General features: G+C 47.7%; 2 protein-coding genes across 3 annotated transcripts in view; one reads left to right on the forward strand and one right to left on the reverse strand.

Annotated features, from left to right (window-relative positions):
- LOC133381292 (zinc finger protein 345-like) overlaps positions 1-1,155 on the reverse strand; it is a 15,761-nt gene extending 14,606 nt beyond the window's left edge. For both annotated transcript variants that reach the window (XM_061620229.1, XM_061620227.1), the window contains exon 1: positions 542-1,155. The gene's annotated coding sequence lies outside the window, so the exon portion shown is untranslated. The remainder of the gene's footprint in view (positions 1-541) is intronic.
- On the forward strand, positions 590-24,763 carry LOC133381300 (zinc finger and SCAN domain-containing protein 12-like). Its single transcript, XM_061620254.1, has 5 exons — positions 590-714; positions 1,300-1,355; positions 4,657-5,751; positions 8,930-9,044; positions 19,192-24,763. The coding sequence occupies exons 3-5, from the start codon at positions 4,933-4,935 to the stop codon at positions 20,277-20,279; spliced, it is 2,022 nt and encodes a 673-aa protein (XP_061476238.1). The 5' UTR covers positions 590-714; positions 1,300-1,355; positions 4,657-4,932; the 3' UTR covers positions 20,280-24,763.
- The last annotated feature ends 584 nt before the right edge of the window (positions 24,764-25,347 follow it).

Consider the following 25,347-nt stretch of genomic DNA (forward strand, 5'->3'; position numbering starts at 1 on the left):
ATTTTCTGGCGCACTTCGTGTACAAAATTTAAAATATATTAATATATTTTAAACTATGAATAAAAATAACTTAATAATAATATATTTTCATAATATTCGCTGCACACCTAGCCACTTCTTGCGGCGCACCAGTGTGCCCTGGCGCACCGTCTGAGAATCACTGCCCTAGCATCTCCAGGCAGGGCTGGGAGAGATCGCCCCGCCTGAAACCCTGGAGAGCCTCTGCCAGTCAGTGCAGACAATACTGAGCTAGATGGATCAAAGCAGCTTCCCCTGCAGCTCAGTGGCAGAGGACCTGCTTTGCACGCAAGAAGGTCCCAGGTTCGGTCCTTGGTCTCTCCAGGTAGAGCTGGGAAAGGCTCCCTGCCTGAAACCTTGCAGAGATGCTGCCAGTCAGTGTAGACAACACTGAGCTTGATGGATCAATGGATGTGGCTCGGTCTAAGGCAGCTACCCGCACCCCAGGTCTCCCAACGCCTCCTCCGCTGCATCTCCCCCTTCTACCTCTCCCCGGACTCCTCAGCAGTCGCCGTGCACTCACCAAAGACTCCTTCGCCAGAGGAGGGAAAGCGGATGGGACTGGACAGGAAGTGACTTTCCCTCCTACTTACGTGCCCCTCTAGGAAGCGGGACTCGTTTGCTGTAACTCTGAGTCTCGCCGTCAAGCCCAAACAGGCCCAGCATAACAACGTTAGAGGAGCCCTGGCGGACCAGGTACTGAGTCACATAGCAGAATACTACTTAGAAAATCCTCAGGAGCCATGAGGACCAGTGCCTTGAATCCAGGGGTGTAGTCGTCCAGGATGCAGGGGGTCGTAGACCCGTTACTTTTTTGGGGAGCAGGGTCCCAGCCAGGCCCTTGATAACCTTTTCCTCCATGAATTGTCTAATGCTCTTTCAAGGCCATCCAAGTTGGTGGCCACCCCTGCCTCGTGTGGCAGTGGCGTCCAGAGTTTAATTATGCGCTGTGTGAAGAAATAGCTTGTGCCCTGTAATGCAACTTCATTGGATGTCCGCAAGTTCTGGAATTATGAGAGAAGAAGTTGTTCACCCAACGAAGCTGCATTTACAGTGCATGGGCCTTTGGCAAGGTGAGCAGAAAGCAGATAGGAAGAGAGTTTCTCCATGCCCCATGCATGCTCCTTACATAGTGAGGGTTAAAGTAGCAAACGTGCAATTCCTAGAGAGGAGCACATGCGCGAGAAGTCACATGGTGATGCTGTCAAGGAGAGAGAGAGAGAGAGGCCCGTTTTCCGGTTCCTCCCCCTCCCCTTCCTTTATTTCCTCTTTTACTTGCAGGGAAGAGAAGAGGCTGTTCTGAGAGTTTCCACACTTAGCAGTCCTGATCGCTGTTGGTGAGTTAACAGGGAGAAGGCAAAAGGGCCTGTGGGGTGGTGTCATCCAGAACATGGGACGCTTCCTTATGCTGAGTCAGATCACTGGACCTGCTTGCTCAGTACTGTCAGCACTGACTGGCAGCGTCTGTCCAGGGCCTCGGATGGGGGAAATTCCCAGCCCTCCCTGGAGATGCCCATGGGGAATGAACCTGGGACCTTCTGCATGCAAAGCAGATGTCCTGCCGAAGGTAACTAAACAGAAATGCACACCCCATATTCAGGAGAAGTCTATCTCCGAGCAAATACCGGGGTCAGATTGCAAGCTCTCGCCTTTTCCAGGAAGGCGCCATAGAGCAGGGCAGACTGTTTGCTCCACTAGCCCAGGCTGAGTCTGCTCTGACTGGCAGTAGCTTCTCAGGGAAGAAATGGGCCTTTGCCAGCATCAGCTCCAGAGACTGCAGCTCCTCTCACCCTTGGCCAGCAAGGCCAATTGTCAGAGGAGATAGGAGTTAGAGTGCATCAACATCAGGAGGCCCACAGGTTTTACCTGGAGATGCCGGGGCTTGAACCTGAGACCTTCCGCATTGCAAAGCAGGTGCTCTGACCCTGAGCTATGTAGTCCCTCTCTCCCCACTGGCCGTCCTCTGCCTGTGTGGTCCCCGAAGGCATCTGACTGGTCCAATGCTGTATTTTGGATCTGACTCAGCGCAGCACTTACATTTTTCAGGCAATGGAGGCAGGGGGGGAGGTGACTACCAGATACAGAAAAGGACGCTTGGCGTGGACCAGTCTTCCCCAACCTGGTGCCCTCTGGATGTTGTTGGACTCCAACTCCCATCAGCCTCAGCCAGCATGGCCAGCGGTTAAAGGATGATGGGTGTTGGAGTCCAGTGACACTCGGAGAGCCACAGGTTCCCCAACCCTGGTTTATCCCATTGCAACAAAGGCGCCCATCGGAGATGTCCTCCGGATGTTGCTGGACTGCAGCTCCCAGCTCGCCTGACCGTTGGCCATTTTGGCTGGGGCTGATGGCATTTTCAGGAGGGCACCGGGTTGGGGAAGGCAGTGGAGAAGAGGAAATTCCAGCAGGTATGACTTCTCTGATCTCTGTTGGACCCGATTCAGCAGCCCATCTTCCCTTCTTCTAGCTCTGCTCTTAAAGGTGCAGGGACCTTTACATTGGACTTGTGTAGGTTGGAATTAAAGGGGGGGGGGCTCTTTCATCCTTCCTGAAATGCCACTTGCAACCAAAATAAAAGGGTCCTTAAGGTAAATGTCTTCCATCAGGGCTTGCCTCTCTTTCACAATTGTGGTTTATGGACTTTTGAAGTCTTTCTCAAACTGAAATGACGCTTTGTGTGTGTGTGTGTTTTAAATGGCAGAAACAGATGCTGATTATTTCCTTTGTTTATTTGTTCAAAGCTTTACTATATATTCTGCTCTTTCATCTGGAAAGGCTCCCAGAGTGGCTTGTATGTCAATAAAAAGAACAAAGTCCCTGCTGTCAGGTTTATAGTCTGAAGAGACATGACATGAAAAGAAAAAGGGCTGGGGAGGGAAAAGGAAAACAAGCAGCCTTCAGTAACAAATTATTCTGCCATATGTGTAGATCGAGAGACAGTGTGGTGTAGTGGTTAGAGTGTTGGACTAAGACCCGGGAGACCAGGGTTGGAATCCCCACCCAGCCATGAAGCTCACTGGGTGACCTTGGGCCAGTCACTGCCTCTCAGCCTCACAGGAAGGCAATGGTAACCCCCCTCTGAACACCGCTTACCATGAAAACCCTATTCATAGGGTCGCCATAAGTCGGAATCAACTTGAAGGCAGTCCAAAAGAAATGTGTAGATCAGGAGAAAGTCGATTGGAATCTACTGGTAGATCCCTGGATGGTGTTGCAATCTGGGGGGAGGAAGGATCATCTACAAGGGTTTTTGACCCCAGTAGTTGAATGGCAGGAGCAAGGAAGAAACCTCCCTGCTCCTACTCTAAATTAGGCTGCTAGTATTAGAATCTTCGTTTGTAGCAACCAGCGATGTGGGACATGGAAAAAAAATCCGGAAAATTTTCTGTTTTGTAAGTTCATTTGTAACACTGAGTGGCTGCCAACTGCAAATAAATATTAGGCAAGGTTGTCCACTTTAAAAGTTTTTAGCTTTTGTTTACTGAATACAAGGAAAATAAACAAGCTGAATTGGAACATCAAGATTTTTTCTGATGCAAACTGAAATTACCCTATGCAAATTGCCCAAATGTCAGTGGTGCCTAGTGCCCATTTGTTGGGTCGGAAGGCAGGGAGCCCAACGGTAGGTGGAGCCAAGCCAATGCCAGACACAGCCTACTAAATTCTAGTTTTGTTCCTGTCTTTCTCCCTGCTGAGTTCTATGAGGGGCAGCACTGAGGCTAAGGAGGAGGAAGCTGGCAGGCATTGCCCCTCCATGGACTGGTTGTAAGTCAGAAGGCAAACAGGTGGGAGCTGGCTTAGACTGAGGTTGATAGGATAGTGCCTCATTTGCCCTAATGGACCAGCTTTCACTGCCGAATTTGCTTAGATTTTTTTTTCTAATTCAGAAACCCCACATCACTAAGTCGTCACTTGGATGTCATTTGCATGTCATTCCAGTGTATATTTTTATGGGGTGCAGTGAGTCTTCTCTGCCACCTGAGGCCTCTCTTTTGCATCAGACTCTCACAGAGGAACCTTGGGGTTCTAGTAAAAAGGAAAGTAGGTGCCCTCTCTCCCCATCCCTTAAATTTGCCCAGGCCTGGTGTAGATCATTGCGGCTTTGGGTGTTTCCAGACAGGGGCTTAATACAGCCAATGGGTCGCTGAGATATTGCAAATAGATGGTTTACAACAGGCTTTTTTTCGGTGGGTTTTTCCATGGGGTAAATATGAATTTAAATGGGGGGGGGAGAGTTACTTGCATGCATCAGGTGCACCAGCCCCATAATAAACACCCATCTGGAACAGAGCTGTAAAAGTTCTGGAAATTATGACGCCATGGGGGGGAAATTCGGGGGGAAATGAAAAACATGCAATATTTGTTTATTTTTGGCGCCCGTTACATATCAAAAGTCACTGTTTTACTGTAGGAAAATGTTGTTTTCTGCATTTTATGATTTGATCCTTTTAAGGTTTTAAGATTGTTTGATTTTACTGTACACCGCCTTGGTATACTCTGTGTGTGTACATATAAATATATATGTATATATTCTCGAGGTGGGGTATATATATTCTCGAGATGTGGGTATAATTAAATAAAATGTTTTTTATTTAGTAAATAATAAAATATTTTGGTGTGTGTTCTTTTCTCCCGCAGGCTTTTTTTGTGTTAATTCTGGCTATTTCACAGCTCCTTCTGCAACTCCTTGACAGTGTACACTCACACACACACACAAGCACACACACACACACAGAGTGCTCGCCCCATGAGATCAGGCCCCAGTACTTGAACATCTATAACTGCCCTCTATAGATTCAGGGCGCTGATCTAGCCTAGCCTAAGACTTACAGCTCTCTCAAGGCCTAGGAGAGGTTGAACTGGAGCCTTCAATTGCAAGAACTGCTCCTATAAGCGTGGAGGGTGGTGAAGGAAATGACAACAGAGCAGTACGTAATGGCAGCCTCGGGTCCCCAGGAAGCCATGCCAACTGAGCGGGAAGAACAGGCCACAATTAAAACAGAGGAGACAGACTTCCCAGACTTAGAATCTGGGACGAGAGCGAAAGGACCAGAAAGGGCTCCTCACGTCCTCCAGGCTGGGAGTATTCGGGAATTCCTGCACAGGGCGTCGGGGAAGCAGTTTACTCAGATTCCGGGCGAGGGTCTCCTTCAGCAGTGGGAGAGCCAGTGGCAGGAATTCCTGGAGACCCTAGAGTCCCAGAGCTCGGGGTGGGGAAGCCCCCCATTACCACCGGAGTGCACCCCGTGGGACGACGCCAAAGCCTTCCTGGCCTCCTTTGAGCAAGTGGCGGAAGCCTGCCGGTGGCCCCGAGAGGAGTGGGTGGCCAGGCTCCTGCCCTCCTTTAGCAAGGAAGTGGAGCAGGCCTTCAACAGCCTGGAGGCCGGGGACAGGGAGGATTACGGGAAGGTGAAGGCAGCCATTTTGCAAGGGGACGCCCACAGCCGGGAGAGGAAGCGCCAGCAGTTCCGGCGGTTCAGCTACCAGCAGGCCAAGGGGCCCAGAGGGGTTTACAGCCGGTTGCAAGAGCTTTGTAGCCAGTGGCTGAAGGTGGAGAGGCATTCCAAAGAGCAGATCCTAGAACAGCTGATCCTGGAGCAGTTCCTGACTGTCCTGCCGCCGGAGATGCAGAGCTGGGTGAGGGACCACGGCCCGGAGACCTGTGCTCAGGCGGTGGCCCTGGCTGAAGATTTCCTGCTGAAGCAACTGGAGGCTGAGGGACAGGAGCAGCAGGTGAGAGGGAGACCGCTTTCATCCTGATAATCTCAAGAATGGGGAGTGGGAAAACATGAGAAGAGCCCGGTTGCTGGATCAGGCCACTGTTCTCATAGCGGCCATCCAGATGCCCCTTCTGGGAAGCCTGTAAGCAGGATCTAAGCACACCAGCGCTGTCCCTGCTTGTTATTCTCAGCCACTGGTATTCAGAGATATACTGCCTGTGAATATGGAGGTTCCATTTAGCCAACATAAGTAGAGCCTTGCTGGACCAGATCAAAGGCTGATCCATTCCAGCATCCTGTTCTCACATGCCCCGAAGGGAAGCCTGAAAGCAGGACCTGAGCACAGCAGCACTTTCCCAACTTGCAGTTTCCAGCAATTGGTATTCAGAGCATTGACTGCCTCCAACAGCGAAGAGAGATCATTGCCATTAGGTTCAGCCGCCACTGATAGCCTCCATGAATTTGTCTAATGGCTCCTCTGAAGCCATCCAAGTTAGTGGCCATCCCTAATGTCTACTTAAAAGGCTTGTTGAAAAAGGAATGTATTCAGCTGGCACTGGAAAGACAACGGAGACGGTGCCTGACTAGTATTTAAGAGGAGGGAATTCCAAAGGGTAGGTGCCACACCACCACATTAAAGGCCCAATTCCTATATTGTGATGAAAGGTCTTCCTGATGAGATGGTATCTTTAAGATGCGCTCTCCGGCAGACCACAGTAATCGACTGGGAGTATAAGGGTTGAGACAATCTTTTAGATTCTTGTGGGAGCAAACTCCATGGTTTAATACTTGTAAACCACTTAGATATTTTATTACAGTCAAGCAGTATATAAATTTCGTTGAGTAAATAAATACATTGTTTCATCACTAACCCCCCAATAACATGGGCTCTGTCTGTATACGAGAAGCTTTTAATTAACATTGTAAGGGACCAGTGCTGAATGGAACTCTCTTGTGAGTGTACATTATAGAAGGATCTTCTCCATGTGGGGAAGGGCATTAGTTTCCTACAAAGATGTGGAATCTGTGGCCCTCCAGATAACATTGGATTACAGTTCCTATCATCTCTGACCGTTGGCCATGGTGGCTGGGGCTGATGGGAGTTGGAGTCCCAATAATATCTGGAGGACCATGAAAAAAAAAGGGGGGGACATGGGTGGTTTCAAATTTTTCAGTTTTTTTCTGGACCTTCAGATCTCTACTTTTGTTGTATTCCTTGCGCTTACAGTTTCAGGTTGCAAGTCCCAGCGGGCAGGAACCTGCCCGTTTATAGTTTCTAAGGAGCATTTAGAAGTGCTACATTATTAAAATTAGGGATGGATGAGAAATTCGATCGGTTCACATTTAGAACCAAATGTTACCAAATTTATCAAATTCCGCACTATGAAAACTGAAAGGCAGGCTTCCTTTGAAATGCACACTTATCCAACACGCAGTGCATGTTGCTTTTCTTCTGCCGTTATGGCCACAAATAATCACAATTATCAGCAGCTATCCTGTTTAGCTTCTGGCAACGTCAGACCAGGACACATTATATTTACTCCACGAAATACGAATTGAATGGCTCCTTTATCAACTTGTTGATGTGGTAAAATTAATGGACATTTATGAAGCAATCTCAGTGGGGGATAAAACGGCCCTTCCCTTTGTCTGAAGAACAGCAATTCTCCATTTACCGTGAGGATTTCTACGTGTTCCTGACAATGTACAATCTTAACAGGGTCTTTCCTTGGCGTAATTTGGTTTAGCCATGGTTGAGTGTCAGCTGGCCTATCAGTTGGTTCTTAATGCCTTTAATAACAGATGTTTTCCGCTGGGTGCAGTCGGTGACATTCCACTTCTCTGAATTTGGCAATGCAGTTCTCCAGGCAGCATTTACAAAAATGCATATATTAGGGGAAAGTGCATAAAAATGAACATATTCTTGAAAAGAACATGCAAAGATGCATTTGAGAAATTGCTTGCAAAAATGTGTACATTGGTCAGAACTGCATACAAGAATGTGTTTATTAGGAGAAATCCACACTAAAATCTGAATTTTCATGAGGGTGTTTATTAATAAAAAAATTGTAAATTGCTTCAGAAATGTGGAGAACCAAATTTAAGATCAGAAGAATGAAAACCAAAATGGGCAGATCCTTCCATCCTTAGTAATAATCAAACCCTAACTGAGTTCATGTCCCCGGTTGTTACATCAGTGTGCCTGACAATACTTCTTATGATGTCCATGAAATGCACTGTAAACATCTCCTTAAGAACCCACAACGCATAAAATAAACTCTTTGCTTTTGCTGCTCATTTCTTGTACGCACTGGCTCAGCCTCTCCAACATTAAACATGCCCACATTTCATGGGATACCAGGATTGATGCTCATCTTGAACAGAGGAGAGAGGTACAAAGAGTTTTCCTCTGTGGTGGCTGATGTAGGTGCGTCTTCCCTTACTGATGGGAAGGTGTGTTCACACCATTTTGTGTTCCTGTTTCTTTTAGATGTTCAGCTCTTTTAGATGGACAGCCATTCAGGGGCATCACTACCAGGGTGCGGAGGGTGTGGCCCGCACCCGGGTGTCACCATGAGGGGGGTGACACCCAGAGCCGCCCCGCCCCACGCCGTTGCCCAGCAAGCCTGCTCCAACTCCTCCTCGGAGGCGGGCGGGCGAAACCGGGAGCAGCGTCGGCGGGCGAGGGAGGTGCACCGGCGTTCCCAGGCCTTCTCCGGCTGGGCGCCCCTCTGGCACGCAACCTCCCAGGGGCATGGATGGGGTGGCTGGCCTCGAGTGCGTGCGCACATGCGCACGCAAGCCCTGCCACCTTGTCCATGCCCCTGGGAGGGCGCGCACCGGAGGTCTGCTCCTCCTTCACTCCCGCTAGTGATGCAGCTGCAGCCATTTTGTGTTATGCCATACTCCGCCACCCACAGGGCAGCCATTTTGTGTTATGTCACACATCCCCACAGCAGCCATTTTGTATTATGCCACGTATTCCCCAGGGCAGCCATTTTATGATGGGCAGAGTCACTTTCTCAAAATTCCAAATGTGCCCATTGGCTGAAAAAGGTTGGTGAACCCTGTAATTACATTATTGATGTAATAGATCCTAGGGGTTGTTGGGTGGAAGGGAGCAGAATCTGATTCCTGTTTGTAATATTCACCCTCCTGATTTTTCCTACTATGTCCTGTGCGGGATTCAGGGGCCCACTGAGGCAAACGTGAATCTCCCCAAGGAAGAGGCTCTGGAGCGGGGAGTGGTGTGTGGAGAGCCCAGCTGGGAGATCAGTGATGGTAATGATGCCATGGTCCTGTTGGGTAAGGATATCTTGTGCTTTAGCCCAGGGAGGAGGGGCCTGTGGACTTCTCTGTGTTCTTGGATGACTCCAAATCCCATCAGCCCCAGCCAGCATGGCCAGCAATCAGGGATAGTTTGAGTCCAACAACATCTCGAGGGCCACAAGTTCTCCACTCCCAATCTAGGTGACAGCCCTTCAGATCTTTGCATTTGACTATCATACTTCCCTTTTTACCTGTCTCATCTCTTGGTGAAACGAATCTAGCTCCTATGAATGAAATAAGCCACAGAATTTCAGAATTGGAAAGGACCTTAATGGTATACACACCACACATTTAAATCACATTACTTCCCCCAAAGAATCCTGGAAATTGTAATTTGTTAAGAGTGCTGGGAATTGTAGCTCTGTGAGGGGTAAACTACAGTTCCCAAGATTCTTTATGGGGGGAGGAAGTGCTTTAAATGTAGGGTGTATACACAGCTCTTGTATGTAGACCATCTAGTTCAGAGATCGCCAAAGTGGTGCCCATGGGCTCTAGCATGCCCCCCAATACCTCCCAGGGCACCTGAAAAAGGTCTCAATACTTCCCTTCAAAAATCCTTCCAGCTCTGCAATTGTAACGAAATAGTGTGTTAACCTGACAATGAATAAATGCAATAAATAATAATTAAAATTTTATTTATTTTATTTATTTTATTTAATTTATATACCGCCCTAAGCCAAAAAGGCTCTCTGGGCGGTGTACATAAGAGATAAAACAAGCACAATATATAGATACAATAAGTATAACAAAATCAAAAATCAAAACAAATGTTAGGTCCAAACCCAACACGCAAGTCGCCCTGTCAACCCCAACTCGCTTATTACACCCGGGAAGAGTGCGGAGTTGAGTGCAAATGAACCCACTATCAGAGATCAAGTAACACGAGACAAAAACCTTTGCAAAGGGGACCCAATACTTACAAGCCGAAGCAGGCCAGCATGGGAAGCTCGTTTATTGGTGTCCAAGAGTTTATATAGGCTTACCCCGAAGTTTACAATATCGGGTTCACGTCATAAAGTACAAAAGAAGCAATTGCTAACTGTTATAGCTTTGGGGCATATGAAAGGAGGTAAAGGGGTACAGGGGGAAGGACAAGAGTGGAAACATTAAGACTATCTCCCAGACTCTATGTCTGCATACTTCGCATGTCCTTGAGATAAGCACTATGCAAGAACAGACAAAGGCAACTATTGAGGGGAGGCCCAGCTGCAACCAGGCGCCCCTTAAACTGGAGACAGACATGATATTACTTTGCTTACATATCAAAGGAGTTTTACAAGTCAAGGTTTGTGGGACATTGGAACAGTGTTTGACATATCTATGCAAGGAACATTTGTAACAATAAGCAAGGCCATAAGCATAAATGTGATACAGAAATGCATAGTAGGGAAGTTTCCAGCTTAAACCGGCTTTTATTATGCGAGCCACTGGAATGTAGGTAAGGGTCAGGTCACCAGGAAATAAACCGACATTTTATATCAAAAGTCAAATAAAGGCCACTTTGGTTCTATTTCCCGTGAAGCCCAAGCTGGTTTAGGTAGGACAAGTGAACTATAGTTTTACAAGCACTGGGGGTTTCAATTTATCCCTAACAGTCCCCCCTTTCAGCCCTGAGAGACTAACTAGTCTAACTAGGTTTTAACTAGACTAACTAGGTTTTCGGGAAAGGGACAGTGTGAGCTTGCCCAAACAGACCGAGGCCAATTGCATCAAATTAGGAATACATTGCAAACAACAGCAAACAGAAATCAACAAAGCAAGTACCATAACAATGTAAAATAAAATTTTGTGCCAGTCAGGCCATGCAGAAAACCAGTCAGAAAACCCAGAGAACAAAGAGAAATTCCCAAGGCGCTCTACCTCATGATAAATATTTCCGATATCATTAATGTGTTTAATGACGTCAGCTTTGCTGTCCGTAATATGGGTACAACATTCGCTCCCTATTAACGAACAGACCCCCCCGTGAGAGCTCAATAAAAAGTCCAAGGTGAGCCGGTTTTGCAAAACTACAGTTCTAATTTGTCCTTGTTCATTTGTAAGGTCTGAAAAGGAAATAGCCGAATCATTCATAAAACGTTCAAAGGCTTGAGAAAGTTCTATGAGTTCCTGGTATGTTTTAGCTGCGCCATACATTGGAAAAAACCCTCTCAGCACTGCCTCCCCTGTGCCTCTCTTGTTACGGCGGCGCAGAGTGGGGGAAACCCGAAGCCCTGGCACCACCCTTCCTAAAGTACAGGTCCAAGAGCCTGATGCTGGTAGTTTCCTTACCGCTGAATGTCCACAAAGCCACCAGAGTCCAGCTGGGGTTTGGTGGTCCACTAAGTCCGTGAGGAAAGGCACCAGATGATGGTCTGCAAAAGTCAGCCGCAACAAATGCTGCCAGATGGATAACCAAGTTAAGCCCTCTGCTCTGTGCGTCCCATTTAAAAATGTCCAATTACCCGGGTTTGTAGAGTAAATCAAGCCATCACACATCATCCCTCCCGTCGGCTGGCTTCCGCTGCCTACACAGACTGATCTGGCGATGGGCCCGCTTAGAACCAGCCCCCCTTCTAGTTCCTGTGAGCTGGAATGTGAAGCAAAGGAAAGATATTCTTTTAACGGCAAAGGGGCCTCAGTCAAGGGGACTCCAGCCTGTCCGTGTGGTGGTGTGTGTGCACAGACATAACAAGTGCCCTTCTTAGGAGCTGTCTCTTCCATTAAGGCAACGAACGTATTTCCGTCCCACCCATCGCCTATTTTAGTATTTCTTTGTTTAAACCCACCTAATGTCTTTATGTTATGTGTAGCCTGTGTTACCTGCTTCTGTAAGGGTTTCTGAGCGCTCAGTTTATCATTCAGCCATGCATAGCAAGATGGTATACCAATACCCACACAAAACTTCTGTTTTTCTGTTGTCCTGAGCTGAAAAGTAATTCTATTATCTTGTGCCTGAAAAGTAAGCATGTTATACTCTGCTCTTATGGACTTTACATCCACATTAGAGGGACAACCGTAGTTAGGCATAGGGCGATATAGTCTGCACCGAAGTGCGAGTCTGATGGGCCATTCAATTTCCACACGGATACAATGTACTACCCAGCTGCCTGTGTAATTGTGTTGCAATATAACAGCCGCTTTATGACATAACCGTCCCGCAATGTCGGCCTTCACCATCCCTTCCTTTATCTGAGCCACATCATACAGGAAGGGATCTGGACAGTCCTGGGTTTTTGGAATTGTTCGTCCAAAATCTTTCAGATAATAATAGTCATTGTCACTGCATATTTTCACATTTGGGGGGCAACATAAGGGCCAGGCATGGTGAATCAAAACACCCGCGACCCACAAATAGGCAGACATCCTCCATTTGTGTCGGATAATTCCTGCGTTGCTGTTTACTCGATGTCTGCGTCTTGGAAAGGGAGTTGAGCCGCCTGCCACTGACCGGTTTCTTCGTTCCTCTGCAAACGTATTTTGGGGACCTAGGGAGGTGGAGGTGCCGCTACCACAGCAGGCTTTACGTGGGAATGATGTATCCACAACTTCCGTCCTTCCAGAAAGATGGCTGCTTGTGTAGTTAAAAGGACTTGATGTGGTCCTGTGTATCTTGGCTGCAAAGAATCGCCCCTCACGAATTTCTTTGCCCACACAAAGTCCCCTGGACGGTATGGATGCACCTGGTCCTCAAGGGGCACCGTCTTGGTGGATCCGGCAGCTTTCCACAATAGTGAAACATCCACATTTGGCAAGCTCCCCCTTTTTGTCGGAGGCCTGCCATACATTAATTCATACGGTGAGAGCCCTAAGGCTCGGGTAGGGCGGGTACGCAAATGGAAAAGAACGAGAGGGAGTACCTGAGGCCACCTTAAACCTGTTTCCTGAGTATACTTAGCCAGTGCAGTCTTAATTTCCCGGTTCTGTCTCTCCGTCGCCCTGGACGATTGTGGATGGTAAACAGTGTGGAATAGATGTTTGATTCCCAGACCTTCTTCAACTTTTGTCAAAATCTGTCCTGTGAAATGTGTTCCTCGGTCTGAATCTATTACCTCTGGAACCCCGAACCGTGGTATTATCTCTTTCAGTAGTAATTTGGCCACCGTTATAGCGGTGGCATTTGTGGTTGGGAATGCCTCTATCCATGCTGTTAAAGGACATACCATGACCAAAAGGTGTTTCTTTCCTTCTGCTTTAGGGAGATCAACAAAGTCAATTCGAATATGTAAGAATGGTGCAGCCGGTACGGGTCTACCCCCTTGCGGGGCCCTATTTGGTAGAGCTGGGCCGTTTGCTTGGCAAATGTGACATGCTTTCACTATTGCTTTCACTATTGCACCACATACTGGTTGAATTCCGGGAGCATACCAGAAGCGTGTGATCGAATCCACTAGCGGATGTTTACCATAGTGACCCCCGTGGTCGTGGAACCATTTCGCTGCTGTGTGGTACAAAGCTCTGGGAAGGCATGCTCGACCGTCAGGCATAGTCCATAACTGCTGTTTCAGGATCGCTCCTAGCTCGGTCCATCGCTTCAGTTCCTGCGGGGGTATTGAAACAGATACAGGCGGGACAAAAGCAGTGGTTGCCAGCGCCAAAGTTGGCATACTTATAGGAAGCAGTGCCGCTTGGCGCGCAGTTTGGTCTGCCAGGGCATTTCCTAGTGTCACAGGATCCTGCTCCTTGGTGTGTGCTTTGCAATGCACCACTGCTAGCTGTAAAGGTTCAAGAATAGTTTGTAACAACTTTTGCACAAGTTCCAGATGTTGGATTGGTTTGCCCCCCGCAGTAGTAAACCCCCTGTACTTCCACAAATGGATATGACAATGTATGACCCCAAAAGCATACCTGCTATCTGTGAAGATGGTCACCTTTTTACCTGCCGACAACTGGCATGCTCTGGCTAAAGCATAGATCTCTGCCGCTTGTGCTCCCCATCGTCCTGGGAGCGCCGCTGCCTCTATTACTTCCCATTGTGTTGTGATTGCAAACCCTGTGTATCTTACCCCCTCCTGGTAGTAAGAACTGCCATCAGTGAAGAGAACGACATCCGATTCCGGTAGCGGTTCGTCAGACAGGTCCGGTCTGATCTGCAAGGTGGATTGCAAAACTTCTACGCAGTCATGGTCCGGGAAGGGCGGAGGCAACTCGGGCAGGAGGGTAGCTGGGTTTAACGGTCCGCAACGTTCAAACCGCACATTAGGATCCTCTAACAGCTCTGCTTCCAGCTGTTGCTGTCTCTGCGCTGAAAACACTTGCGTGGTACCTTTTCGCAATAAAGCTGAAAGTGCATGCGAAGTCCAGACAGTAGTGGAATGACCGAGGGTCAATCCTTTTACCTTGGTCAAAAGTAAAGCCGCCGCTGTCAGCGTGCGTGTGCATGTGGGAGTCCCGCGAGCCACATTGTCAATTTGCTGTGAATAAAATGCCACTGGGAAGTTACTGGGACCATACAGTTGTGTCAGAACTCCGCTAGCTACCCCCGATCTTTCATGGACAAACAAATGAAAGGGTTTACCGTAATTCGGCGGTTTCAAAGACATAGACGTGGCTACACTCTGTTTTAGTAATTCAAACGCCTTTTCATTGTCCCGGCTCCATTGTATCAAATCAGGAGCTTTACTTGCAGTAAGCGCGTGTAGCGGTTTGCTCAATTCTCCACAGGATGGCAGCCATGGTCTGCAAAACCCAATCAGTCCCAGAAACCCTCTTAACTGTCTCTTTGTTTTCGGGAGCGGACAATTCTGTATGGTGGAAACACGCCCGGGATCCATTTGTCGCCCCTCTGGCGTTAGAATGAACCCCAAGTATTTAACTTTCTCTGATAGCCACTGAATTTTCTTCGGGTCGATTTTATGGCCCCTTGAATGCAAGTATAGCAGAAAAGCCTTACCGTCTTCTCGCAGCGCCCCCTGGTGTCCGTTCGCAATCAAGATGTCATCAACGTACAAAACAAGAACTGAACCCCCTTTTGGGGTGAACCCCTCGAGGTCGTCCCGTAGACACTGGCTAAACACCCTGGGACTATCGCAGTATCCCTGAGGAATTCGGGTCCAAACGAAAGAGCGCTGGTCCCATTCGAACCCGAACAAATGCTGCGAATCTGGGTGGAGAGGGATGCTGAAAAAGGCATTTTTTAGATCAATGACGGTAAACCACTTCGCGTCCCACGGAATCTGACTGATGATTGTCACCGGATCTGGAACAACAGTGTGTAAAGGGACCACATACCTGTTTACCGCCCTCAAGTCTTGGCAAAATCTCCACCGGACTGGATCTCCGGGTTTCTTTGGGGGTTTCTTTATAGGTAAAATAGGCGTGTTGCAGGGGGTTCGCTGCGGCCGGATGACTCCTTTTGCGATGAAACCTTCGATTATGGGGCGTATGCCTTCCCTTGCTTCTAATGACAGAGGATACTGGGCAACATTGGGTGGCGGAAGGAATGGCTTTACCTGTATTCTGACGGGGCTTACCGATCGCAGTAGTCCCACATCCGTATCCTCTGTACCCCACAAGTCAGGTGACAAGTCGGCGAGATCTTCTGGTAAGCTGTAATCTAGATGTTTGTGTTTAACTGTGGTCCCCACGGGCACCCCCAATACACTCATCAACAACCCCACCCCATCAGGGGTGCAGGTTAAGGTAGCCTCCCGTTTACATAACATGTCACGGCCCATTAGAGAAATAGGGCATGAAGCAGAATAAAGAAAAACATGGTTAAACATTTTATCATTGTATTTTACTTGCAATGGTAACGTTATGCACATAGGTGTGGGGTTTCCATCTACCCCCATTGTCATTTTCACTTCTTTACTTAACCAACTACCAGATGCAACATTTATTAGGGAGTATGTGGCTCCAGTGTCCACCAGAAAAGTCACCATCTACCCCTGCACGTTTAAGGACAGTCTGGGTTCTTGGATTGGGAGAGAGAGAGAGAGAAAGAAACCTGCCAGATACATAAGATTCATTAGCCCCGCTCCCAGCCCCTCCCTATCCACATTTAGTCATTGCTGGTTCACTGGGCGTCCGCCATACTGGTCCCATGAAGCCGGTGTCTGTTGAGCGGCAGGTGGAGGTGGGGGCGGAAAATCTGCGTTCGTGCCTGTAAAATCTGGGTAAGAAGGGTTGTTAGGGGTGTACTGCGCGTTCCCTGTCCTCCACGGACAGTCTTTCTTGAAATGAGTGTATTCTCCACATTGGAAACAAGCCCTATCTCCCTGCCATGAATGCCTCATCTGTCCCCTTCCTCTCTGGTCTCCGGCTCTCGGCCCCCTCGGAAAACCTCTTCCCCTGCCTCGAAATCCTCTATTTGGTGGCTGGCCTCTTATTGCAAGAGCCAGCATTTCAAAATCCTCCTTCTTCTCCTTCTTTCTACTTTTCTCCTTATCTTTGTCCCACACAAAATCCGCTACTTCCAAAATCACAGTCACAGCCTCCCCCCCCCATCCGGGTCTGAAATTTAGAAAATAATCCCTCACCGCTGGCTGCGCTTGATGAACAAAATTGGCGATGAGGGTTGGATGATCCAGCACGTTTTCTGGGTTCAAATTGGTATAACTACGTGCTCCCTCTAACAAGCGCGACCAGAATTTTCTGGGAGGTTCGCTGGCTTCTTGTTTGATCGCCATGAATTTAGCTTGGTTGGGGGGTTTCTGTGACATTCGCTCCAAGTGTGTCAAAATCCTATCCCTATTGGTCTGCAGCTGGGCGCGGCGAGGCTGCGTCCAGTCTCCCGCTGCCCAAGCTGCAGCCATTTGCACTCGGTCCGACCAAGCTCTATTTGTTGCCGCCTCCGCAGCCCAAGCAGTCTCCATTGTCCACAACCTGCTACGTTCTTCACCTGTCAGTACCCTTCTCAACAAATGCTCCACATCCGAGTACGTCGGATTGTGGCTTTCAAACAACCTGCCTAACAGTTCTCTGATTCTCCTTGGCTGTTCCCCGAAAGTTCCAGCCATTCTACTCCATTCTTTTAAGTCCCATTCCAACCAACTCTTTAATTCAACCACCTCAGTACGCTGGATACCCCCGTGGCCATCCACGTACGGCTGATCATGTACAAGCAAAGGCATCTCCAACGCTTCTGCCTCTTTTCTTTTCTTTTCCTTTTTTCGCTTGTGCGTGTCCATGCCCCCTGAGGCCCCCTTCTCTTTCCCCTTTTCATCTGTCTCATCGTCTGACACAAATGAAAGGGCCCCTTCCTCCGGATTGGGATCTCCACCCCCGGGAGCTGGGAGCGGATCCGGAGCAGAGGGTATTATAGAGCGATTCAAGACCGTTCTTTTGCTTGACGTGTCGTCATTAAAATAGTGAGGAGGGGGTTCCTCAATGGACAGAGTTCTCACTGCCATCAAAGTAAGACTATCCCATTTTTGCGACCCTATTTTCCATAGGAGCCAAAATTCCAATTGATCCGGGTGGGTATTCCCAATCCGTCTCCGCACTCCCAGTAGCGGAGCGGTTTCAAAGGACCCACCCCTCGGCCACCGTTCACCCGGCACCGACACTGCAGTCATCCGCGGCCACTCCTCCTCACAGAGCTCTATCATCTTTTTCTTTTTCAGGCCTCTCCTTCGCACAGGCAATTCCTCCTCTTGCCACAGCATACACATGATTCCCAAAGGGCTGTCCTTTACCGGCACACTCCCTTTATTTCCCATGACGTCTGATAACGGGTTTTTCCTCAACTGTGCTTTATCTCCAAAGTGTCAAAGCCGCCCGCTTTTATTGATAACCGAGAAAATTCTCTCGTGGTGCCTGTTATCAAATTAAGGGGTGCAATGGCAAAAAGGGGGTCCGCACAAGGGATCCCGGACGAGCCCCCAATTGTTAGGTCCAAACCCAACACGCAAGTCGCCCTGTCAACCCCAACTCGCTTATTACACCCGGGAAGAGTGCGGAGTTGAGTGCAAATGAACCCACTATCAGAGATCAAGTAACACGAGACAAAAACCTTTGCAAAGGGGACCCAATACTTACAAGACGAAGCAGGTCAGCATGGGAACCTCGTTTATTGGTGTCCAAGGGTTTATATAGGCTTACCCCAAAGTTTACAATATCGGGTTCACGTCATAAAATACAAAAGAAGCAATTTCTAACTGTTATAGCTTTGGGGCATATGTAAGGAGGTAAGGGGGTACAGGGGGAAGGACAAAAGAGGAAACATCAAGACTATCTCTCAGACTCTATGTCTGCATACTTCGCATGTCCTTGAGATAAGCACTATGCAAGAACAGACAAAGGCAACTATTGAGGGGAGGCCCAGCTGCAACCGGGCGCCCCTTAAACTGGAGACAGACATGATATTACTTTGCTTACATATCAAAGGAGTTTTACAAGTCAAGGTTTGTGGGACATTGGAACAGCGTTTGACATATCTATGCAAGGAACATTTGTAACAATAAGCAAGGCCATAAGCATAAATGTGATACAGAAATGCATAGTAGGGAAGTTTCCAGCTTAAACCGGCTTTTATTATGCGAGCCACTGGAATGTAGGTAAGGGTCAGGTCACCAGGAAATAAACCGACATTTTATATCAAAAGTCAAATAAAGGCCACTTTGGTTCTATTTCCCGTGAAGCCCAAGCTGGTTTAGGTAGGACAAGTGAACTATAGTTTTACAAGCACTGGGGGTTTCAATTTATCCCTAACACAAACAAATAACAAAGAACCAACAATAATAATGCAATAACTATTTCTTGCTTTGGCAAGATGCCATTAGAAATGTGAAGGCTCAGAAAAAGAGGAAGAATTGGGGGGGGCATGGTTTTTTTCTGTTTTTTCAATTTTTCCAAATTTTTCACACACAGAAACAAGAAAGCTTCAGAAAAAAATGGAGGGAAGTTTATTCCTGCATTTTTTTCTGTTTTTTTTTTACAGGCCTTCACATCTCTAGATGCGCTTGGGGGTCCCTTCCAACTCTGCAGTTCTAACTAAATAACCTGGCAATAAATGAATGCAATAAATAAAAATTAAAAATAATAGTACAACAGTTATTTCTTGCATCAGCAAGGGGTTGGACTAGATGACCTTTGTGGCATCTTCCAGTCCGAGGATTCTAACTAAATAATGTGTTAACATGGCAGTCTTTCAAGCTGTACCATGTTCCCTTTCTCTATCGATATCTTTCTCTTTTTCCAGGAGAGCCAGTGGTAGGCAATCCAGTACCTGAGGACAAAAAGACCCACCATCCACCAGAACGTTCCTTACGGGTAGAACCAAAGAGGTCATTGCTGCAGAGAACAGAACAAGAATCCTCCCAGCATGACAAGCAGAGAGAAGCATCCGCAAGTTCTAATGGGCCAACAAGAAGGACGATAAGCCCAAAGAAAAAAGTTGTCAGGAAGCTGAATAAAAGCCAGCCAGGGACCCCAAAGGCCAAGAGAGAGGCCACGTCCCCAAATGGGAAGAGCTTCCATCTGAAACCAACCCAGAGCGTCCAACCTGCACCAAGACCCTATAAGTGCTCCGACTGTGGGAAGAGCTTCTGTCAGCGCTCCTACCTGTACCACCACTTCCGGATTCACACCGGGGAGAGACCCCACAAATGCTCCTACTGCGAGAAGGCTTTCCGGGAACAGTCCCACGTGATAAAGCATGAGCGTCTGCACACGGGGGAGAAGCCATACAAGTGCAAGGACTGCGACAAGAGTTTCCGCCAGTCTTGCAACCTCCAGAAGCACCTGAAGATGCATGTGGGGGCCCCCATCTACAAGTGCGCAGATTGTGGCAAGAGCTTCAGCCAGCGCTCCAAGTTCTACCAGCACCGCAAGGTCCATGCGAGGGGGAAAAGCTACTCATGCACGCGCTGCGGGGAGAGCTTCACCCAGGTCTCCCTCCTCTACGAGCACCGGCGGTGCCATTCAGCAGAGCAGGCCTACAAGTGCCCCAGCTGTGGGAAGAGCTTTGACCACCGGTCGAGCTTTCTGAAGCACAAGGTGACCCACACGGGGGAGAAGCCCCACAAGTGCTCGATCTGCGGGAAAAGCTTCAGCCAGTCCTCCAACCTTCGTAAGCACCAGAAAATCCACACAGGGGAGAAACCTTACAAATGCCTGACCTGCGGGAAGTCATTCACGCAAAGCTCGCACCTGAGCTTCCATAAGAACACACACAGAGGGTTCAAATCGTACAAATGCTTAGATTGCGGGGACAGCTTCACTGACCGGTCGCACCTTATGAAACACAAATTGACCCACGCCAGTACAAAAGCCTCCACTTCGGCCTGAAATCCCACTGAATTTTATAAGCTGAAGAAATTGATGTGTGTTTTTTTTTTAAAAAAAGCTTAGGAGTTGCATCCAGTGTTGCACTAAGTAATTTGTTCTGTCATCGCAAGGATTTAAGCTTATGCAATGGCAGTTTCCTTTCCTTTCCCCACATACTCCCATGCCCACCCCAAATCTGCTCTAGAGGATTGGGAGAAAACCCAGAACAAATTTGGGGTGGGAAGAGGGAGAGGAGTTTCCCCGAGCAAGCATAAATCCATACAGTGACGGAAGCAGTTAGCTGGGCACCACCTTTCATGGTGGAATGTTAGATATTTTCCTCCCTGCCATTAACTTGTTAGGAAGCTTTGGGAAGCCTCTCTCCCTCTCTCTCCCCGCCCCTTTCTCCCTTGCTCAGCTCCGCTCACCTGCCATATATGGAGAAAATGATATTGACCTACCTTGCAGGCTGGTTGTAAGGATTATAGTGCCACAAAATGCCTGCGAAGTGCCTTTGGTGAGGGATTCTGGCATAAAGTCTGAAGCTGCTCAGAGGTTCAGAGGATGAAAGTGCGTGTGGAAGGGGGAAGCTGTGGAGGGGAAGTGGACTGAGAAACATTATTTTGAAAAGGCTTTCAGTAGTTATGATTAGATGACTTAGCAATGATATTGTTTTTTAGATGAACATGATGAAATGGTTGTTTGGCTGGTAAAATTGGGTTTTTTAGGTGAATTAGCAATGAAATTGTGGTTTTAGAAGAATTAGGCATGAAATTGTTCTTCCAAGGAAAGTAAAAAGCTTTTGTGACACCTTTCAAGGTTAACAAGTTTATGATAGCAGATGCTTTCATGGACTCGAGTCCACTTCATCAGATGCATGAAGTATTATCCAAAGATGGCAAATGTGTGTCCATACACACACACACACGTATGTAGAAAAAAACAAATGTATCCACAGAGATGAGAAGGAAATCTATGGCTAAAAATACAAACTCTGTCAATATGAAACTAAAATGAACATAAAATTAGTTCAACGGCTGGTGTAGCTGAGCTAATTGAGGCCTGCAGTTGTGTAAAAATAAGAAGAGCCTGCCGGGTAAGGTCAGTGGCCCATCGAGTTCAACATCCTGTTCTCACAGTGACCAACCAGATGCCTACAGGAAGCTCACCAGCAGGACCTGAGCAGAAGAGCACTCTCTTCCCCCCCCCGGTTTCCTGCAACTGGTATTCGGAAGCATGCTGCCTCTGACTATGAAGGCAGAACATAGCCATCATGGCTGGTAGCCCTTGATAGCCCATGAATTTGTCGAATCCTCTTAAAGCCATCCAAGTTGGTGGCCATCGCTGCCTTTTGTGGGAGTGAATTCCATGGTTTAACTCTGCATTGTGTGAAGCAGTGCTTTCTATCTGTCTTGAATCTTCCAACATTCAGCTTCATTGGATGTCTACAAGTTCTAGCGTGATGAGAGAAGGAGAAAAAACTTTATCTACATTTGCCCTGCCATGCGTAATTTTGTACACTTCTATCGTGTCGCCTCTTATTCGCCTTTTCTCTAAACCAAAAAAGCCCCCAATACTGCCACCCTTCCTCATAGGGGGAGTCGCTCCATCCCTTTGATCATTTTGATTGCCCTTTTCTGAAACTTTCCCAACTCTTTATCTTGATTTAGGCCACCAGTGACAGAATGGAACTTCTCAGTACTGGAAGTTGTCGTTCTGCAGCTTCCAACTGCAGCCTGTTCCAGCATAGCTGCTTGTAAAGTCGGTGACAGTGCATCCTGGGAGGGTGACACTTCCGCCAGGTGGAAGTTTTATTCCTACTTTCTGCTTTCTGCTTCTTAACCAATTTCTTATCCACAAGAGGACCTCTCCTCTTATTCCATGACTGCTAAGCTTCCTCAGAAGCCTTTGGTGAGGTACCTTGTCAAACGCTTTTTGAAAGTCTAAGTACACTATGTCCACTGGATCACCTCTATCTATATGCTTGTTGACACTCTCAAAGAATTCTAATAGGTTACTGAGACAGGACTTTCCCTTGCAGAAGCCATGCTGGCTCTGCTTCAGCAAGGCTTGTTCTTCTATGTGCTTAGTTAATCTAGCTTTAATAATACTTTATCAATGGCTACTAGCCATGATGGCTGTGCTCTGCCACCCTAGTCAGAGGCAGCATGCTTCTGAAAACCAGTTGCCGGAAGCCTCAGGAGGGGAGAGTGTTCTTGCACTTGGGTCCTGCTTGTGGGCTTCCCCCAGGCACCTGGTTGGCCACTGTGAGAACAGGATGCTGGACTAGATGGGCCACTGGCCTGATCCAGCAGGCTCTTCTTATGTTCTTAAAACAGCAGTTCTGAATGTGGTAACCCTAATTGGCTTGGGAACTTCTACGCCTATGTGCCAGAATGATGGGGATGCCTGGCGCCACAAAGTCACAGCCTCAGCATGGATGAATTGTCACGGGGAGGCTGTTGTCTCTGCATGATATCAATAGCACAAGCTCCACCAACAGAGGACGCCGCCTTATACCAAGCCAGACCATGGGGTCCATCGAGCTCAGTATTGTCGACACTGACCGGCAGCAGCTCTCCCAAGGTCTCAGTCCCAACTCTACCGGGGAGATGCTGGGGACTGAATCTAGGAAAGCATGCACTGTGCCTCCACCCTCCCAGCTATGGCCCTTTAAACGACTCTTGATGGGTAGGGGGATTTTCCTCCCCAGGATTTAATCTTCTTGTCCCCCTCTCAAACGGCAGCAACATTAACTAATTTAATTCAATCCATTGATCAAATCCATTTTTAAATCCTTGTGATCAACTAAAGCAGTAATGGAGAAATATGTGGCCCTCCCGATGCTGTTGATACAACTCCCATCACCCCCAACCTTTAGCCAGTGTTCCTCAAAACGTTGGATGCCTCTAACTCCCATCAGTGCCAGCCAGCCCTACAAATTGTCAGGGATGGTGGAAGTTGGGAATCCAGCAACATCTGGAGGGCACCAGGTTGGGGAAGGCTGATGTAATTTCTTGGGGCAAGGAGTTCAATGGGCGGTGAAATGCTTTGTCGTGCACTGCCAGTGACTGGGCCTCAGATAATTCCTTGCCAATATCACCTAGCTCCTCCCCAGCCTGGGGATGTTGTTGCTCCACTACCCATCAACCCCAGTGAGGGTCTCCCAACAGTGAGGGATGATGGGAGTTGTAGGCCACATTCACCCCATACATTTATTCCACTTGAAACCACCATGACTTCCCTCAAAGAATTCTGGGAAGTGTAGTTCACGAAGGGTTCTGAGAGCTGTGAGGAGACTCCTCACAGAGCTACAATTCTCAGAGTGATTTTAAAAGTCAGTCCCTCTTCCCAGAGAACTCTGAGAATTGTAGCTTTATGAGCGTCTCCTAAAGAAATCTAAGCACCCTTCACAGACTACACTTCCCTGGATTCTTTGGGGGAAGCCATGACTGTTTAAAGGGGACTCATGGTGGAATAAATGTATGGTGTGAATGTGGCCATGGTCCGGGGGTGGCTGACCTGTGATTCACCAGTTGTTGGAATTCAAGAGTTGGAGTCCAACTCCCATCATCCCCCAGCTAGCATGATCAATGCTGAGGGATGATGGGAGTTCTAGTCCGGAGGGTCACAAGTTTCCCCACCCCTGCCCTAGACTAATATCCCCAATTTTGTTTTTAAATGAAAGTACTTTTTAAAAAATCTGATGGCAAGCACCATCTTGAAAGAGGCTTTTCTCCCCACCCCCCCAAAAAAATATTTCTTATAATCTTGTCATAGTGGTATGCATTATTCTCTCTTTGGTTGCCTGTATTTTCAACTTTCTGTTGAAACAAAAGGTCAAAAAGAAGAGTCTGTCCCTCCTAAGACATACCAGTATGCTGTGTTTCTTTGACTATAGGGCCACACCTGCACCTTACATTTAAATCCATTCTTAAATGTAAATGTACTGCTTTCAAGTCGATTCCAACTTATGGTGACCCTCTGAATAGGCTTTTCATGGTAAGCGGTTATACCACTTTAAACAGTCATGGCTTCCCCCAAAGCATCTTGGGGGCTGTAGTTTGTTTAGGTTGCTTGAAAGGAGACCCTCTGTTCCTCTCACAGAGCCACAATTTTCAGAGTTCGGTGAGAAGAGGAATTGATTGTTAAACCACTCAAGGAACTGTGGCTCTGTGAGGGGAATAGGGGCTCTCCTACCCACTCTCAGCACCATTAACAAACTACACTTCCCAGGATTCTTTGGGGGAAGCCAGGATTGTTTAAGAGGGATTGTTTTGGGTAGACTATCATTCCCAGGATTCTTTGGGGGGGTTGATATGTACTTTAAATATATGGTGTGGTATGCAGCCATAGTCCTCATCCCTGAGCCTATGCACATGTAACAAACCTATATTCTTCCTATGTTCCTTCCCCACCATTTAATTTTACACTGTAAGCTCCTAGGGGGCAGAGAACTGTTTTCTTGTTATTGCTCTGTTTAAAAAACAAACAAACCGTAGATGGGTGCTATCTACATTCATAATAAATCTCTTTTTTCATTCATGTGACTCCAGAGCCTTTAAGCCATAAGGTGTGGATTTCCTGCTTTCTACATTCTACATCAGGTGGGGAGATCAGGACTGGTGGGGGGGGAGGCGATGCAATTCTCCAGACCCCTCACTGCCCCTACTTTACACCTTCCTTGTGAATAATGCTTCTTGCTTTCCTAGTTGGAGGTTTCAGAGGATAGAAACTAGTCTACTGTACAAAGGTAAAATTTACATGTGTTGCTCCGCCTGCTTTTGCCTCTGGCCCCACCCACCACTGGCACAGGGCCCCCAGGAGGTTGTTCAAAAGGGAATGCGGCCCTCAGATTGAAAAGGGTCCCTCATCCCCATTCTATGAGCTTTGACCTGAATGCCTATTTACATGCACATTATATCAAAGATTGACATTTTTCGGCCAAGGCACCGTTAATGTATGGAGTGCCCAACCAGAAGTTAATGTGATGTCTACTACCTTGGATTTTTTTAAAAAAGGGGAGAGGAGGAGGGGTTTAAATCAGTGCATGGAGGTAGGGAAGTCTACTGACAACTAGTCACTGCTG

This window comes from Rhineura floridana, chromosome 3 (genome assembly GCF_030035675.1).
Source record: "Rhineura floridana isolate rRhiFlo1 chromosome 3, rRhiFlo1.hap2, whole genome shotgun sequence".
Lineage (NCBI taxonomy): Eukaryota > Metazoa > Chordata > Lepidosauria > Squamata > Rhineuridae > Rhineura > Rhineura floridana.

Excerpts from the sequence above, each read along its gene's own strand:
- LOC133381300 (XM_061620254.1), top strand. The coding sequence starts at position 4,933 with ATGACAACAGAGCAGTACGTAATGGCAGCCTCGGGTCCCCAGGAAGCC. Across the intron at positions 5,752-8,929 it reads CTGAGGGACAGGAGCAGCAG|GGGCCCACTGAGGCAAACGT; the intron begins GTGAGAGGGAGA and ends TGCGGGATTCAG. Across the intron at positions 9,045-19,191 it reads TGATGCCATGGTCCTGTTGG|GAGAGCCAGTGGTAGGCAAT; the intron begins GTAAGGATATCT and ends CTCTTTTTCCAG.